Here is an 18,033-nt window from a genome sequence, read left to right on the forward strand (position 1 = left end):
TTAGCCCACGAAAGCTTATGCCCAAAAAAATGTGTTAGTCTTTAAGGTGCCACAAGGACTCCTCATTGTTTTGCTGATACAGACTAACACGGCTACCACTCTGAAACTTGTCACCATACTTAAAGAGTATCAATGGTTTGCTGTCAAACGGGGAGGGAGCTGGTGGAGCATATCTAAGGGGACCTGCAGGGCTTTGTCCTGGGTCTGGTACTATTCAATATTTTCACTGATGACTTGGATAGCTTGGAGTTTGGAGTGGAGAGCATGTTTATAAAATTTGCAGATGCCACCAAGCTGGGAGAGGTTTCTAATGCTTTGGAGGCTTAGAATTCAAAATGACCTTCACAAATTGGAGAATTTGTTGGAAATCAACAAGAAGAATTTCAATAAATACAAGTGCAAAGCACTGCACTTAGGGAGAAGAAAATCCAATGCACAAGTACAAAATGGGGATATAACTAGCTAGGTACTGCTGAAAAGGATCTGGGGTTATAGCGGGTCACAGATTGAATATGAATCAACAATGTGATGCTGTTGCTAAAAAAAGATATCATTCTGCGGTGTATGAACAGGAATGCGTCATATTTAAGACATGGGAGGTAATTGTCCTGCTCTACTTGGCACTGGCGAGGCCTCAGCTGGAGAACTGTGTCCAGTTCTGGGTGCCACACTAGGAAAGATGCGGACAAATTGGAAAGAGTACAGAGGCTGGCAAAAAACAAAACAAAAAAAAAAAGGATAAAAGGTTTAGAAAACCAGACTTGTGAGGAAAGGTTAAAACTGAGGGGGAGCCCGATAACCATCTTAAAATATGTTACGGTCTGTTATAAAGAGGATGGTGATCAACTGTTCTCTGTGTCTACTGAAGGTAGGACAAGAAGTAATTGGCTTAATGTGCAGGAAAGCAGATTTAGGTTAAATATTGGGAAAATCTTTCCCAACTACCAGAATAGTTGAGCATTGGAACAGGCTTCCAAGGGAGGTTGTGGAGTTTTTAAAAACAGGTTAGACAAACACCTGTCAGGGTTGGTCTAGGTTTATTTGGCCCTGCCTCAGCCTAGGGGGCTGGATTAGATGATCTCATGGTCCCTTCCACCCATACACAGCTATGCTTTCATGACATTAGGACTGAAAAATACAACTAATTAGAACTCCAATAACCCATCTGTGGTACCAATATGTTTTCCTCCCACTTCCCACCCACCAGCATCTAGACTCTTAAAAAAAAAAAAAAAAAAAAAAAAAAAACCCACAGTACACCCAACAACATGCACCTTGCATCTCAATTCCAATTTTGTTTTACAGCATTTACCAAAGTCTGTCTTGCATCAGGAGTTCAGTGGGAGAGTACTGGCGTTGGGGTTACATTTGGTTGTTTGCAAAGGAATTTTTCTCTTTAGAAGGTTGTGACAAGCACACATGCACAAAAACTTACTTGCTGCTTTGATGAAGCTTCTTTGAAACTGGTACATCATGAGTGGTCCAGGGAGCATTCTGGAATAGGAATAGCAAAACGTATACAATTGAGCAATAAAATAATCACTGAATCACTGAAAAGCAGCTTGGAGTCTGCTGTTCCCATAAACCCATTCTTAAATCATAAAGGACACAGCTAAGCAATACCAACTTTCCTAACTAGTTTCCTCTCATCAGAAAAAAACATAATATACAGAGGGGGCTTTGTTTTAGTCTTCCTTTCCTCTCTTTAATTGAATCAACTACCACTTCAGAATTACCAAGATATATAAAAGAAATAACACAGGCCAAACCTCCCTATAAATTCTCGAAACCTTGTATTATATATAAACAAAATACTAAGCGACTCGATGTTAAAATGTGTCACAGAAAACAGCACTAAAATTCTAACGATCATCATTTCCATAATGAATTTTCCACATCCACCCATGCCTTGGAAATCTTAACATGTATTTTGAAGGAAAGCTTGTGTAAACTTTGGTGCTGATGAAAACGAGAGACCAAGAGCACTGGCTAAAGCTATGCATAGCACATGGTAGTGCTGTGCTAATTCTCTGTGCAGATCTTAAAATGGATCGCAATCCTGTCCTGCAGCTTCTCTGATATTTTAGTCATGGGCTCCTCTCAGATTTGCCTATACACTTCAGTCCTGACCTGTGAAATGACCTACTATTCCAGTCCTGTGTCTCATACTCTCACCTTATTCCTGTGCTAACCGTTCAGAAACTCTCTGGAGCAAAGATTGCCATTCATGCAAAGTTATGTGCTGGCTTTGTGACCTTCCAGGCTGAGATCGACCAACCTAACGACATTTGTCATCCACGTTGGATTTTGTTTCATTTTCTTATGCTTTAAAAATACGGACGTAGCAGGTAGCAGCATGTTCTGCATAACAGAATACCTATTGCTACTTGCAAACTAATGGGTATCCCTCTTTTTGGATTAGGAACCACCAGTCTGTGAACAGCTCATCCCATCTCTAATATTACCTGTCAATGCATAATGCAATGCAATTAAAATGAAGGTTAGGGATGAGAAGGGGCCCATAATTAGAAGTTTGTAGTTTATTAATTACTGACAAATTCTTGCATATCTTTATTACTAAATAACTAACAGGAAGAAATTAATTTTAAGGAGGTACCAAAGGAAATAGTGTGATGTTGGCTCTAACATTCCTCTCCACAGTATCAGTTTTCTTTCTCTGAACTAGTGCTTCAGTAAACGATGTTACATGTCATACTTATACAATAATAGAAGATAACCCAATTGTAACAATGGCATCAGTTTTCGTGTGGTTGGACTGTACCCACATGTACAGTTCTATGCCTAGATATCAAAGAAAGCCTTATGAATTTTCATGGTCCTTTTGGAAAAACAAATTAACACTGAACTTTCTTCCACTAAGCCATCAGGACAACAGATTTGCTAGACAGCAGCATACTGGAATGCATTGTGTCTTCGCTTACAGGGAAAAGCCTGAATCAAGAGACAAACTTAACAGTGAGATACGTAAGAATAAGCTTTTATAAGTTACGGCTGTACCACCTGAGTAGGGCCATGAAAAACACGTCACGGACTGTGAAATCTGGTCTCCCCCCGTGAAATCTGGTCTTTTGTGTACTTTTACCCTATACTATACAGATTTCACAGGGGAGACCAGTGTTTATCAAATTGGAGGTCCTGACCCAAAAGGGAGTTGCGGGGGGTCACAAGGTTATTTTAGGGGAGGTAACGGTATTGCCACCCTTATTTCTGCGCTGCCTTCAGAGGAGAGTGGCGGCTGCTGTCTGATGGTCCAGCTCTGCAGGCAGCAGCGCAGAAGTAAAAGATGGCAATACCATACCAGGCCATGCTTACTTCTGCACTGCTGGCAGCGGCTCTGCCTTCGGAGCTGGGCTCCCAGCCTGCAGCCACCGCTCTCCAGCTGCCCAGCTCTGAAAGCAGTGCCGCCGCCAGCAGCAGCAGCGTAAAAGTAAGGGTAGCCGTACCGCAATCCCACCTACACTAACCTTGTGACCCTCCCCCCAACTCCTTTTTGGGTCAGGACCCCTACAATTACAAGGCCATGAAATTTCAGATTAAAATCATGAAATTTATGATTTTTTAAATCCTATGACCGTGAAATTGACCAAAATAGACTCTACACATTAGCATTTGTACAGTATTCAGTAAACTCCCAAAGTCCTGCCCAAGCATGCATGGGGTTCAGTGGAAAAGCCAAGGTGGATTCTTTAAGAGCAGTCTCTTCCTTAGTTATTTTAAACTCGCTCCCCTGTCAAGAAACTTGGGTAGTGGGTGAGGCTATCCCCAGGACACTACAGAACACACTTGTGGAGACATATAACACAGGAGGCGTTTCTCCCCTACCTCAAGTACGTTTTCAGTGCACTGGTGATAGTCTTTATCTCCCACTCAGCACAGATGTCCGTTTCTGTTTCAGAGGCTGTTTTGGGATCTAGGGAAGAAAGGCAACAAAAGAATGAGTGGCTCAAAGAGAACACATTAAACAACGTAATCACCTCCAAAGTTACTCCTGTGGGGTTAGCTCTGAAGGAAAATCCCACCGCCCAGTTTCTCAATGGTCTCTCCAAATAACCAACACCAGCAAATACTTTTGAGCCTTGAGAGCTGTTCCTGCTTACAAGGATATGGATGAAGACGGCGACCGCAGGTTGGACACTAGGACTCACTTGCATGTGTTCAAAAGCAAAAAGAAGAGGAGCTCATCACTCATGGGTGATGGGACCAATGCTTTTGTTTCAAGCGTGATGATAAAAAAGGTTTCAAGACACTGCTGTGCTTAGATACTACAGTGATGGAAGCAGAACAATATCAGACAGAGGCAGACAGACTAGACACACGCCGTTTAATGTAGACTTTGGGACATAATTGCAGTATAAATAATATAAGGACTATGGCAGCAAGGCATGCCTAAATGACTGCACAAAGCAGTACAAATTAGTGGTGGGGAACGCACAGTGACCACTAGTAACCAGGGCCAGCTGTATCATACAATTAAAGCAGGCAAGTGCCTAAGGCAACAAAATAACAGGGGCAATAGGACATTCAATAACTGTGTGCATGCGACACTGCTGGCTGGGAAAGGCAGACATTTGCTTGCTTGCCCAGGGCAGAACCACCACTAGACCTAGCCCTGCTGGCAACTGAGGAAATTACACATGCGCTTGACCCCCTTTGTTCTGCAGCTGGAGTAAAAGGAGGAAACAAAGTTGTCGCACACAGCACTACATAGCAGGATATTGGCACAGCAGCGTGTCAGCAAATGATCCACTGTGTCACTTGACCTGGTAGACCCTAGCTTGCCACTCCAGAAACCTGTTGCCAGATGAGTGCTTTTGCCAGCCTGACATTTGCTGCTAGAAGGTGGAGGGAGAACTCTGGCCATAAAGTTCCCATTGGCTTGCAAAAGCAGGAACATCTGCAAACATCCTCAGGGGCCCTGCTGGCAGAGTTGTACAGCAAGGAAGCTTGTACATGGTCAGCTTTCTCTATAGGTATACGGGTGATGGAGAATGTAGGGTATTCTTGTTTACTTTATTTGTATCACGGTGAGGGGAGAAATACCAAATCCTATTTTTAAATGTTGTAGAGCAATGAGTCTGGGAAGGCGGCACGGGGCGGGTGGGTTATTGGCTTAGAAAAATCATATTTTGGTTTGTTTTTTCACCTCTGGCCTCTTGATGTCATTCTATTAGTTTCCTACATCCTCTTCTCAGCAGACCGTTCCTTGGCATCCTTAAAGATTTTTTAAATGTCTGATTCATCCCTCCCCATCCCTGGAGTCACATGCAGAGATTTACAAAAACTTCTGAACTTCCACAACATGAGCAAGCCCTGGAGAGATGTCAAATATTACTTCAACTCTCTTAATTCTAGGGGCAATCCGGCTCAAGCAGCAAGACAACAGAAGACAGAGCCTGGCTCTAAGTGAGAAGAAATTGGCAAGTTTTACATGTGCAAGCCATTGCATGAACCACATCTAGTAAACCAGCTATTTAGCCTTCTCCTACGCCAGGCCTCCAACCAAACAAACGTTATGTAACATTACAGAGAAGAAAAAAAGACTCAAATAACAGTCAGGCTAGAAGGCTTTTTATAGCAATATGAGGCAAGTTTCTCGGAGCTTAAGCACATCCATTTTAATATACTTCATTTCCAGGCCAGCCAGTCCAGAGACTCCTGAGCAATCTTTGTTTTCAAAAAGGGCTGCCAATTTCTGCACCTCCCTGTCGATCTCTCGGGTATGCTGGGAGTTTGACTCTTCTGATCCTCAGAGCCTACCTGGGAACAAATTAAACACTTCTGGCAGTCTCTAAGTGCTGTATGTTCATATTCATATCAGCAGTTTCCTTTCCCACGCTGATCCTTGCCCTCCACATGTGCATGCATGCCTCTGCCCTGTGCAGCTTTAACTCTGCCCTTCACCTTCTAATTCCTGATGTTGCAGCCATCATCATTGCCCGAGAAGGGTTGGTTCGGACTCAGGAGCTCTTCCAGGCACTCACTGGGCTCAACACTTAGCAGCCCAGAAAGTGAGACGCCTAAGCTAGGAGTGGCAGCCAACGTCTCCTGCTTGGCAGTGCAAAGTACTAACCACCAGGCCTGCCCCCGGGCTGTTTTTAACTTTGAGAGTCCCAAATCCACACATTCCTTCACATGCCACCATGAAAGCACAGGAGGAGAGATGATCCATTGCACCAGTCAGAGAGGGGAAGAAAACCGCTGCGCAAACTGTGGCCAGATCAGAGTGAACCAGCAGCTCACCTTTTATGTCAAGGTGCTCATTTTCCCAAGGCTTCTCCAGCTACGCCGTGGTGAGTGGCTACTCTCCAGCCCTTTCCTCTGGCCAAAGAGACATACAAAAACATCTTCCTCGGCCTGCCTGGACACACACGGAGGGAACCCAATGAGGCTGTGGATGGCTGCCTTCCTCCAGCCCACAAAGACCAACTGTCCACTATTACCTCCCTGCCAAAGGAATGCTCCTTCCCCACTGGCAGCTCCTAGGGCCGCTGCATATAGCACTAACAGAGCCTGCTTCAGGGTTCTGATACAGTCCAGCCAGTTAAGCATTCCCCCAATAAAAGGGAGCAAAAATTTAATCAGCAGTGAAACTGATGGTGTCGAGCCCAATCATGCAAGATCCTGCTGAGTGCCCTGAACTCCTTATTACATGGCTCAAGAACCTCACCAGATCAGGCCCTGAACACGAAGGGAACATTTGGCAATGCTGTTTTCCTTCTGGGTCCTCAGCACTGTGACTGCCTCTGTTTTCACTGGCCCAACTACCTGCCACTCATGGAGACTGCCAGGTTTGGCTCCCCCAACCCAGCAGGGGCCAGGAAGACTGTGGAAGCACACCCCCACACACGACAGGTAAATGAACGGCTGTAAATGGCTCTTCCACACCCTCTGCTGGATGATTTCAGGAGAGGCTTTCCCAGGCTCTGTTGGAAAGCGTGGCCCAGTTATCCCCAACCCAGACAGGCTGCTACACTTGGCATCATGAGGACTCAAATAAGAGGCCATCAGTGGAGACCCTCTTGGCTCCTCGGCAGTGTAGAAACACAGGGAGCGATTCTGTGCTGCAGCTTGTAGAGACACAATATAAACTTTGCAATTGGGTGGAAGGAGTTGGGGGGCTGGGGAGGTAAGTGGCTTAAAAGTCATTTTGCACCCTCCTAATCCTGGGCTGCTTCAGGAGCTGAAATGGCTCCCAAAGTAACTTAGGCACTCAACCCAATCTGCTGAGAACCTCTGTAGTACACAGCACCTTCCCCACCCCCACCATCTGCAGACCCTGGCCTACCCCCTACACTGGCCTTTATGGGGCATTCATTTTGCTGTCTTCACAATGTCTCTGCCAGGGGAAGTCTCTGGTTGGTTATGGGGCTTTTATGGCCTGACACCGCAACAGCATATGGGGGCCAAAATGGGTTTTGAGCTCAATATGGTGCACCTATCTGGAGTGAAGGAGCCTGTTCATTTATTCTGTTTTTATTTTTAAACACTACTTACTCCTCTCCTTCCCCTCATCTCCTCCATGGGCCTCCCTTCCCTTTGTGTATTTCTTTTTAAAATTCCCTTTAAGAAACAAACAAACAAACAAAACAAAACACATGCAGCTGTTCTGCACGGAGTGAATACGAGGCTTTGGCCAGCAAAATGTTTACTTCCAAAACCCAAGATCTGAAACAACTGCAGAGGAAGTTGTGCTTTTAGAAACCTGGAGTCATGCTGCCTCTTCTCTGATCTCTGTAAGCCTCCAACTAGATCAGGAAGCGAGGGCTGTTTCGAAGTCACTGTTTGTAGTCAGACAATATTTAAGGCAGTATTTTATCAGTTTCTGTGGAAGCTCTGGTGAAACATCCTAATGCCATTACAGTAAAATAACGATTGAAAAAGGCAGGAACCATTTTTTCTTCCTGCAGACTTCTAGCATTTTGTACTTCAGTGCTACAGGGCTAAAGGATTGCTCGAATCAGTTACCGTCAGGTGGCTGTTCAGTGACCTATGTGAAGTGAGTGGGCATTTTCAGTCCAGTTCCTAGCAGACAACTGTCCATGTTCCAGAGATCATCATGACAGCTGTCACTGACAATTAAAACCAAATGACATTAAAAACCATCATTACGTTTGCATTAATTGGCACCACTGGTGGTAACCCAGGTAAACGCTCAGGTATGGAATCTGCACAACGAGTGAAGATCTTGGCTCCTCCAGGTAAGGATCGAAAAGCATTGTCTGGTCACTGTTTGAGAAGGGGAAAGCCGTGAATAAGTTCCTCTTGCAGGCACAAGTACATGCTTCCCATTGCTTTTGTGCTTGTTTGCATTCCATTTCTGAGTTCATTTATTGTCTAATTTAATTCTCAATTTCTTAACGATTGGTAGGTGAATTTGACTATATTAATTTCCTATATTAATTGAAGAGTGATAAATAAAACCCTGGGCCTTGATTACAAGCTCGGGACACTGACTGCAAACAACCCAGATGTGCATGAGAATAGAAAGTGAGCCTGATCTGACAATGGGAGTCTTTCCATTGATCTCAGCGAAAACTGGAGCAGGTCCTTTTGATGCCATTGAAAAAGTGCTGGACTGCCAGCCTGCAGGAAACATAGAATTCCGAAGCATATAATGACTACTAAAGTCAAACAGCACGCTGCTGGGTGCAGCTGATTACCCTCTATCATTCCCTGGATTCAACTCAATGGTTACTTTTTCTGCACTCATTTATAATATGTTCCTGAATTTTAAAACAATAGGTAAAAACTGTGCAATTTTGAAAGCAATTAAAAGTTTGTATTGAAAAAGAGTTTGGGTTTCCTTCATGGCAATGGGTTTATTTTAAAGAAAAAAAAAATCAAAAGGGGTAGTGAAAAAAAAATCTGTATTAATGACAAAAATCAAGCGTGTGTCACACAGACATCACACAAACTAACACAATCCTTCCTAATCAGTTTCAGTGTGATTTGCCATCTGACTTGCTTTTTAAAAGGAGGCAATTTTTATTGGTTAAAAATAACTTGATATGGTCACAATGTGCAGAAGTTTAAGGTTTTTTATATCAGTGCCAACACAGCAGCTTAGAGAAGACTCAACAAGATGTATGTTCAGACAAACACAGCAAAGATGAATGTGAACAATAATGGGAAACAGAAGCATGAACATTTCTTCTTCTATGAACCCCTCATCACAACAGACATGGAAGAGGTCAACTTGTCCGCCCCCACCACCGTACCAGCCAGTGCAAGATCCTTTCCCATGCACATTTACTAGGGGTTTGTCCTGCCTAATCATAAACGTCCCACAACATGGAGCTTCCACTGCGTCCGAGCTGTTATGAATAAGCTTAACAAACGGACAGAGATTGATATTTTGATTTAAAGGATCACGTGGTAGTCGTCTGAAGAAAAACAAGACAGCCCCAAACACAACAAATTCCAAGATCAGCAGAAGTCAGGATGTGGGTTTCGTTTGGGGGTTTTTTGTAGACAATAGCACTGGTGACTGAGAGAAACTGAGAGGCATCATCTCCAATCCTGAGCCTGCCCACCCAGGCATACTACCAACTAAACAACTCCCAGGGCACAGAGAATCAAGTTAGCTGGGGTCGCAAACTTTCAGCTTGATGTTAAGTTAAATGACTAAGAATGATTAAACCCTGGAAAAAACAAGCACTCTGATGGAAATACAGCGAGACGCTTGCATACAATGGCACAGCTGCTCCCCAGAGGCTGATTCTTCCAGATGGTGTCTGAAATGCCGATTAGCCTATCCAATGACATCTTTCCCAGAAGTACTGCAGCCAGTGTTGCAGAATGTCTTTAGTAAATTTCTGGGAGATGTAAGGGGGAGGGGAACAGTACTAGTCACCGCTGCTGTTATTTCAATTCCTCACCGCTTTCTCTAGGATAAATACAATCATGTACTAATTCTAATCACCACTTGGGTGACATTCAGATGGTTTCAGAAACAGCCATAAAGATATTTCATCATAAAGGCCAATGGCTATAGGAAATCTCACTCACCACTGACTACATTGGCAAGGATCAGTAGGATCACTCAATATGTTATACTCCACCATGTATATAAGGCGCCTCTAAAGAACAGATTTGCATGCTGGTTCTATTACTATCCTGTGTTTGTGTGCATGTCTTAATACAATGCTTCAAAAACAGCTGTGCTTGATAAATAAGTAACTCTTTGGAGACATTTAATGGCAGGGGCTAAAGAAATATAAACACTTTACAAATGTTGATGAATTAATCCTCAAAAGAACCCTGACAGAGAGGTGTTCACCATTTCACCAGTAGGGAAACTGAGGAGCAAATCATTTGCCTTTGGTACACAAGTCCCACAGCAAGAGCGTGGCAGGTACTGTATTTGAGTCTAATGCAGCTGCTGCCAATGCAAAGTGCTATCTGCAAATACCTCCAAGCTCTGAGCACAGAGCAGCATAGCACCTTCTATAGAAAAGGGTCACTCTGAAGGCCTCCACAGTAGTGTGCCACTTACACCAATCACTGCTCTCTGAAACCTGATCCACTTGCCATTTAATCTGTATGTGAATCACTAATGCTGACCACATTCATTTCTAAATATAAGGGAAACCTGAAGTTGTAAGCAAAATCTGGCTCCTTAGCTCATGAGGTTTTGATCTGAATAGTCAACATTTGAGCAGGATGTTGCTTTTACTTTAAATGCATTAAGTCCTAAAAAAAGGCAGGGGGGCGAATGAGGAGGGAGAGAAAAAGCAGAGCTCAGTTCGGCAGTCCCTTTACAGACAGCTTGTGTCTGCCTGGAGGCTGGTACTCAGCAAAGATACTCCCCTTGGGTTCTGTTGTTAATATGAGGAGGTCAGGACATGTCCTTTTCCAGCCAGACAATAACAATATTGAAGATCAACAGGGATTAAAATAAATGACCTTGCAACACCTACTTGGGTGACACCCCTAATCATCTAGCCTGCCAGCGAGTTTAGGCCTCATTACTATGCCTCAGACATCAGCAGCTAATGAAGACATGGCAGGCAAGACACAAACACTGACTAGATCACCACATTGTGAGGCACGAGGCCAATGACGGAGTGTCTTCAGCTACTAAGGAGATGATGCTTTTGGATGGTGGCCAAAACCTTTGATTCCTCTCAGCACTAAAGAACCCACAAAGGACCAAATCCAGCCATCTGTTACAGCCAGGGAAACTTATACTGAAACAGATCTATTTAAGAGAGTAGAACAGAGGCCATGATTTGGCCCATTGTGTGGAGACAATAATTCCAAATGTGTTGATAGTTCTTAACACTACGCATTCTGGTTAAAAAACAAAACAAAACAAAAAACCAGAGGTCCTGGCATATCAGATCAGATTGTGCGGTGGGTGCACTCAAAGTAGCAGTTTATGTTTGCCAGTGGCCAGTACCTGATGCTTTTTTGAGCCAGGCTGGCAAACGTATGACCCGTGAGATAGATCCAGCCCAGATGATGTTATTACCAGGGCTGCCCAGAGTGGGGGGCAAGTGGGGCAATTTGCCCCAGGCCCCGGGCCCCACAGGGGCCCCCACGAGAATATAGTATTCTATAGTATTGCCATTTTTTATGTAAGGGCCCCCCAAAATTGCTTTGCCCCAGGCCCCCTGAATCCTCTGGGCGGCCCTGGTAGTTACATGGCCCATAGGACATATTCAGATTCTCCATAATCTATGATAAACTTTCATTAAAACAATAGCCCTTATGGCTGCAGAGATAGGCTTCCAAATATGAACAGAGTGTGACTGAAGCAGTGGTGTCTGTCTTAGTCTGCAGGGAGCCTGGAACAATGACTTGCAGGTGTGACCGCCTCGGTCCCCTGTTAGCCTCACTGGACTATCAACTTTAAAGCACAATTATGAAATTTCAGTGTCAACATTAAACGAATTAATTGCTGATCACTTTAGTGGCTAGCCTGGAGATAGGGGTGGGGATGAAGTACACAGGGTTGGAAATTGGAGTTGCTGCAAGGAGAAAATGCAGAGGGCAAAAAACGGAGGAGGATCAAAGATTGAGAAGGGGGAGAGAAACCAAGAGAGGACAATAGGGTGGACAGCGCAGCAGTCCAAAGGGTAGACAGCACAGTAGTCCCACAGAGAGCAGATTTTTCAATGAGTGATGAATGTGACAATAAGGCACTGAACAAATAACTAAATATTCAGTTACAGACATCTACTAGTTAGAGACACCTGCTAATTTATATTGGGCCTACCAGGCACTAGACACCACGAGATGGGGTTGGAATGTTACCACGTTAACTGGCTGTTTACAACTTTTCTTAAGTGTTCTTGTCATGCATGTCTAGAGTGCTTGGCGCTCTGGGTGGGTATTTTTCCCTATGGAGTTATTAGAGCTAAAGCAATAAATGAAATTGTAAATCCAACTGAAACAGGGCTGAAAACCACATGCTTCAGCTTACAGCAGGTTACCTCTTTGGAAACCCATGTGGAAACATCCTCCTGTCATGGCTTCATTTCAGATTCCAGAGCGAAAAAAAGTACTGAACTGCTCTCTTGTGTGCGCAGCTGTATGTGTTCTAAGTTCTGCTGCACTTTTGCATCGATATATCAACCTTAAACTCTTTGGCTCCTATTGTACATTGCTACTGCCACATGAACAGGACCAGCAACAGGGGTATGTGGCATAGGTGGCTGCCTGAGACAGCAGACTTTCAATAGGTAGTGAAGAGAGGAATGCCCCTACCTTGATTCCAAAGAGTCACTCCCACACACTGGCAGGGGCAGCAGCGGGTCAGCCATGACTGCTTATACTGCTGGCTGATAGGATGTGAATGTGAATGGGATTGAGGGACTTGCAACCCCTGAGGTTTGTGGCAGAGCAGAGTGGAGAGACAATGCCCCCCACCTTGCTACATTAAATGAGATTTGGGGCCCAGCTGGGTCTGCACTGACCTCTGAAGTACTGTATCTCACTATTCAGTTGTGCTTGTCTTCAGTGTTCAAAACACCCAGGATTTGTAGCTCTCCATTCTTCACAGTGAGAGCAATGGAATTGTGAAAGCAGAAGGCAGACTGCAATGCAGAGGGGCTTAGCACAAAGTAGAAACTGGGAAGGAGATGGTGTCACATCATCAGGCTGTTCAGCATACATCATAGAGAGGAACAGTAGCCTTGAACTTCACACAGGCAAAACCTTTCCGAGGTGGGAGGGACGTCTGAAGACCTGACTAGGACTCTGTCTCAAGTGGACATTCTCAAAACACTGGGTTGAGCCTCGTTGGTCAGACACAGAACCCTAACAATGTCAGCCCCTTTTGCCCTTCCCTTTAGCACATTCATCTACAGATAAAGAAGCTCTTCCAGAGGGGTCTATTGAAAAACCAGATGAAATTATGGAACAGTCACTGCCCCCCACAATCCCACAGCAGCTAAGCCCAACACACACACTTGCTATCCCCAGCCAGTTAATCTACACTATTCCCTTCACACTCTGACCAACTGTTAGAATGGCTGTGTTGAAGTCTGACTGACAACAGGGTTCTTTTATGCCCTGCTATGGGGAAAGCTAATAACAAGAAAGGGGTGGGGGGGGGGGCAGGGATAAAATAATGCTGCTAGCAGTAAACATAGCTGGACAGGAAAATTAGGTCTAAAGGGAGAGCAACTAGAACCATGAGCAACATGAAATAGAGACAAAACTTGAGAGGGAGCATGTGGCAGGTATAGGAATAAAAACTAACAGCTATTTTTCTGACGGTTATAGGCTGCATTTGGGAAGACTGCCAAGATTTGCAAAGCATATGAGTGAAGCACAAGCAACAGACCAGGTGAAATAAAAGCCCCTTTAAAGTGGATGCCCTACACAATTCCTAGTGTTCCGATCCCCGCACTCTCCTGACCTCTCACAGAACATGTTAATGAGAGTTCATTTCCCAAAGTGGAATTCCCACCCCAGGTTCTGGTATTTCGACAAAAGCCTCCATCACCAGGACTGGTAATAAGCTGCTTCCCTCTAATGCGGATTTGAGACACTTACCCATTAAGATACTCAATAGCTTTTGAACTCTGGAGTTTACTCCAACAATTCGGTAGAGCCCTTGCTCATTGATCCCTGGAAAAATAAAGAGGTTACTTAATTAGGGGAATGTTAAAAGAACTATTAACATTTCTTTCATTTCCTTGGCTTCGCTAATAGCTGCAGTAATTAAAGCTTCCACCAGCTGCATACAACACTCTCAGCCTGGCTGTTATAGAAAGGGTTGAGATTTGGTTTTGACGTCTGGGTTTTTATGTATTTATTACAAAGTGTTGTCTCCTGATCAGCTCAGGAATCAGAGGTGCCTGTTCTCCACACTAGTGGACAACAGGAAAGCATGGAAGCACCAGAAACAAATATCATTTGATTGGCAACATGTGTGTGGGTGGGTTGAGGAGTCTGATGCTAAGACCTGCTGGTCAGGGACTGTGTCTTTCCATATGTCAGCAGAGTGTGCAGCACAATGTGATTCTGATCCAAAGTGAGGCTTATGGTAGTATAGAAATAAATAATAAAGGACCTGACTAACTGGAGCTGAATGTCCCTCCAGTCTTACTGAAGGGAATGAGAGTTGAGGGCATTTTGATCTCTGCGGGTCTAAATAAATGTGTTAGCTTTGTTTCCCACCCCCTCCCTTTTTTTTTTTTTTTTTTGAACCAGGGTTTTAATCACAGCCAGCATGTTATCTGAACAGAGTTTATACCATGGACAGCAGGAAAATCTCAATAATGCAAATTCTTTTTCTTCATTTAGGGCGTTGCAAAACTTCACCAGCCTGCAGCTCTTTAGTAACCACCCCATACTCTATGTCCTTAGGATCGGAGCCTCTACAGCACTGCAGTATGGCAAATACTCAGTTCCTAACAACACCCCATATTCTGAATTCTCTCCCAGGTAGGATGGAGAGCAATGGGCTGGGACTTGGGAGACCTGGGTTCAAATCTGGATCAGCCACAGATTTCCTGTCTGACCGTGGGCAAGTCACTTTCTCTTACCTGTGCCTATCCCACCTGTAAAATGGGGATGACATTTCTCTACCCCACAGGGGTATTGAGAATAAAATTCATATTTGTTTATGAACATTAAATTATACCCAAAATTAGATTTCAAATTAAATTCCGCTCCTAATTTTAAAAATCTAGCCCAACATTTCTTTGTTTATCCTTCTGTTCTTGATATTTGCTTAACACCTGTGTTCTCCAGTTATTCAAGCTCAAGTACATGGCCAGCTAGGGCATCTGTGTGAGCCTATAATGAGGTATATCAAACATGGGTCTCTGAGGGTTAATAAATCATTTCTGTGCACAAAAAGAGAAGGTAAGCACAGACCATGCTAAAAACAGATGCAAGACCTTCCCTAAAAACAAGGCCATCTGGTGAACTACTATACCTCTTGTTTCGACAGCATTTATGCATTTCCTGATAATGCTGAATCCGATATTATCCAACTGGGCAGCTGAAAGGAAAGAAAAAAATTGATTAAACACCTAGCAATGGGGATGATTTCACCATGAGCACTCCATTCATCCAGCAGAATCATCTCCGAGATTGAAATAGATATTGTATTGTTTTTTAAAAAATAATTTGGGGGGATAAATTTGGTGTCCATGAAAGAGAGAGACTAACACACTAGCTTTCTTCAGGAACAACGCAGGCAAGTACATGACACTGCTCATACATCTCATTTCAAACCCCCATGCTGTTCCAATCCTGGGCCTATCCACAGCTTTGCCAATGCACTTCACTCTTGACCTGCAGTACCCCTCTAATTCTAGTACCAGGTCCCTGCAGCGATGCAGGTTTGTGCGTGTTCACTGCATTCATTCAGGACCAGGATGCTATCTCCTGTATGGGACTTCTGGCTGGGAGGTCTGTCAGTCTCTCTCGTTTGCCACAAGCCACATTATTTCAGATGACCAGTCTCTAAACATTCCACAAGTCCCCTACTTCACCTCCTACATCAGTGATTTCCTTCCTAATCTCCAACCAGCTGAAACATGATCGCTGTTGCTGGAGGGGTTGACTTTACCTTGAGGGTTTCCTCCTGTGTCAGACTTCTGTCTGCCTAGATATGTGGGGGGGGGGACTGAATTTCATGTTTTGCTTGTTTGTTTTTTTTAATTGTATGATAGGTTGATGCATTTTGATCGATGCCCTACAAAATGTGCTAAATAAGCAACTGGGGAAGGAAGAAAGGTGACCAAGGGGAGACTGGAAGGAAACAACTGGAAGAGGTTGGAGGAGAAAAATAGGAGTGGGGATGAAGGGAGAATGGAAGGAGGACGTAAAATGGGAGGTGAAGGAACGTAGCAACGAGTGTTACCCAGTGAAGAGAGACTGGAGGAATGGAGTCCTTCGGCAATGGAAGAAGTGAACAGATGATGGGGGTATGTATATGAATTGCTGGCTGAAACAACGAAGGGTTCGAAACTCTTTAAAGCAATGTTTTCCAAACTGCACCCCATGGCCCACTGTGGTTGGTAGAAGTCACGTGGTGCTGAGAGATTATATTTAGAATAAAAGTAGACTTTGCCCAAAGAGGACAAAACACCTATCACCTTAAAGACACTACATAATACTTCCCTAATACGGTAAGCAAGCGTTGTGAGTTGACCTAGGGAGGAGAATGGTTCAAGCAATCACAAAGAGGCAGAGATGTTTCTACAAGACACAATCTATTGAGATGTGGCCCACACTATAAAAAAAGTTTGAGAACCCGTGACATAAATCAGCAGGAGAGATCTTGCAGTGTGAATGGCTGGTTCTCCTTCACTGTCTAGGAGTGAACACAGCCAACTGTAGTCATGACTGACCCACGCAGGATTCCAACCTTAGACAAAAACTAACCCATTCCCCTGAGGAGCCACCTGGCATCCTAGGGGCATTATATTATTCAAGTAAACGCTTTTGAGTCCTAGGCTGTAAAATGCCCAAGTAAAAAGGTTTTTCCCTTGTGGATCGCACACGATACAACAGATTTCCCTCCTTCCTTGCAGATTTGCACAGTGGAAGCAGAGCCCTTTCTTCTATTAGCGTTAATGAAATATTTATTCTGTGCAAATTAGGATGTCCTGAAGGGATCCAACTCTTGAGCCTGAGAATAAGATCTAAAAATTTCATACTAATGGAATATAACACTCAATTAACTTGTGCTGTTGCAGTATTTCAAATTTAATTTAAACAAGTTACTAATACTTGTACCCAAATGCCTGCCGGGATCCTGAGGGAATATTTATCCCTTAGTCAGCTCTCAATCAGTACATGGGGCACACTGCCTGCAGTCAACTATTTGTCAAGGAAAATTACTTCTTTTATTTGCAAAGATTTGAGAAATATGCAGAAACCACACTGAAAGTGCATTCAAGAGCATGAAGAACTTTATGCACCATCTAAAAGTTCCGTTATATAGGAAGCATGATCTAGTGTTTACAGCAATGAGAAGTAGTCAGGAGAAATGGGATTTATTCCCAACTCTACACAGATTTTGGACAAGTCATTTAATCTCTCTGTGCCTCAGTTTTCCCATTTGTGAAATGGACGATAGAATACTTCCCAACAGTGCCTCACCGAAGCGTTGTGAAACTGAATTCATTAATATTTTTAAGCAATTTATGGTCTTTGGATGCAGGAAGCTAGAGCAGAGAATGGTATTATTTATAAAACAGCTGATTTTATTTCATCCTATACAAAAAACATCAAATTTCAAAGACACAAAACAGTACTATTTCTGGGGTCCAATAGAAAAGTTTCAGAGTCCAGGAATCATGGCGGCTTCACAACATGAGCAGTACAATATTTTGCCTTTACCCCTCCCCTGACATTTCCTAATTCAAAAGCACATCGAACACACAGCCGATTCACAACAATGGGACAGTTTGTTGGTTGTCTGTAACTTGCAAGGTGCAGCCCCCTTACTAGTCAATTTTACCCGTCACCCCAAGTCATCTGCTCATTTGTTTTTAAAGTTCTGTGCTGATACCATTACTAACATGATGAATGGCAAGAGAG

General features: G+C 43.8%; 1 protein-coding gene across 2 annotated transcripts in view; it reads right to left on the reverse strand.

Annotated features, from left to right (window-relative positions):
* The window catches only part of ARHGAP26 (Rho GTPase activating protein 26), a 316,741-nt gene that overhangs the window by 127,842 nt on the left and 170,866 nt on the right, over positions 1 to 18,033 (reverse strand). For both annotated transcript variants that reach the window (XM_065408873.1, XM_065408872.1), the window contains exons 13-16: positions 15,416 to 15,481; positions 14,026 to 14,100; positions 3,844 to 3,931; positions 1,436 to 1,494 (exon numbers count right to left, since the gene is read on the reverse strand). In XM_065408873.1, the coding sequence (XP_065264945.1) occupies positions 1,436 to 1,494; positions 3,844 to 3,931; positions 14,026 to 14,100; positions 15,416 to 15,481 (288 nt within the window). The remainder of the gene's footprint in view (positions 1 to 1,435; positions 1,495 to 3,843; positions 3,932 to 14,025; positions 14,101 to 15,415; positions 15,482 to 18,033) is intronic.

This window comes from Emys orbicularis, chromosome 8 (genome assembly GCF_028017835.1).
Source record: "Emys orbicularis isolate rEmyOrb1 chromosome 8, rEmyOrb1.hap1, whole genome shotgun sequence".
Classification (NCBI taxonomy): Eukaryota; Metazoa; Chordata; order Testudines; family Emydidae; genus Emys; species Emys orbicularis.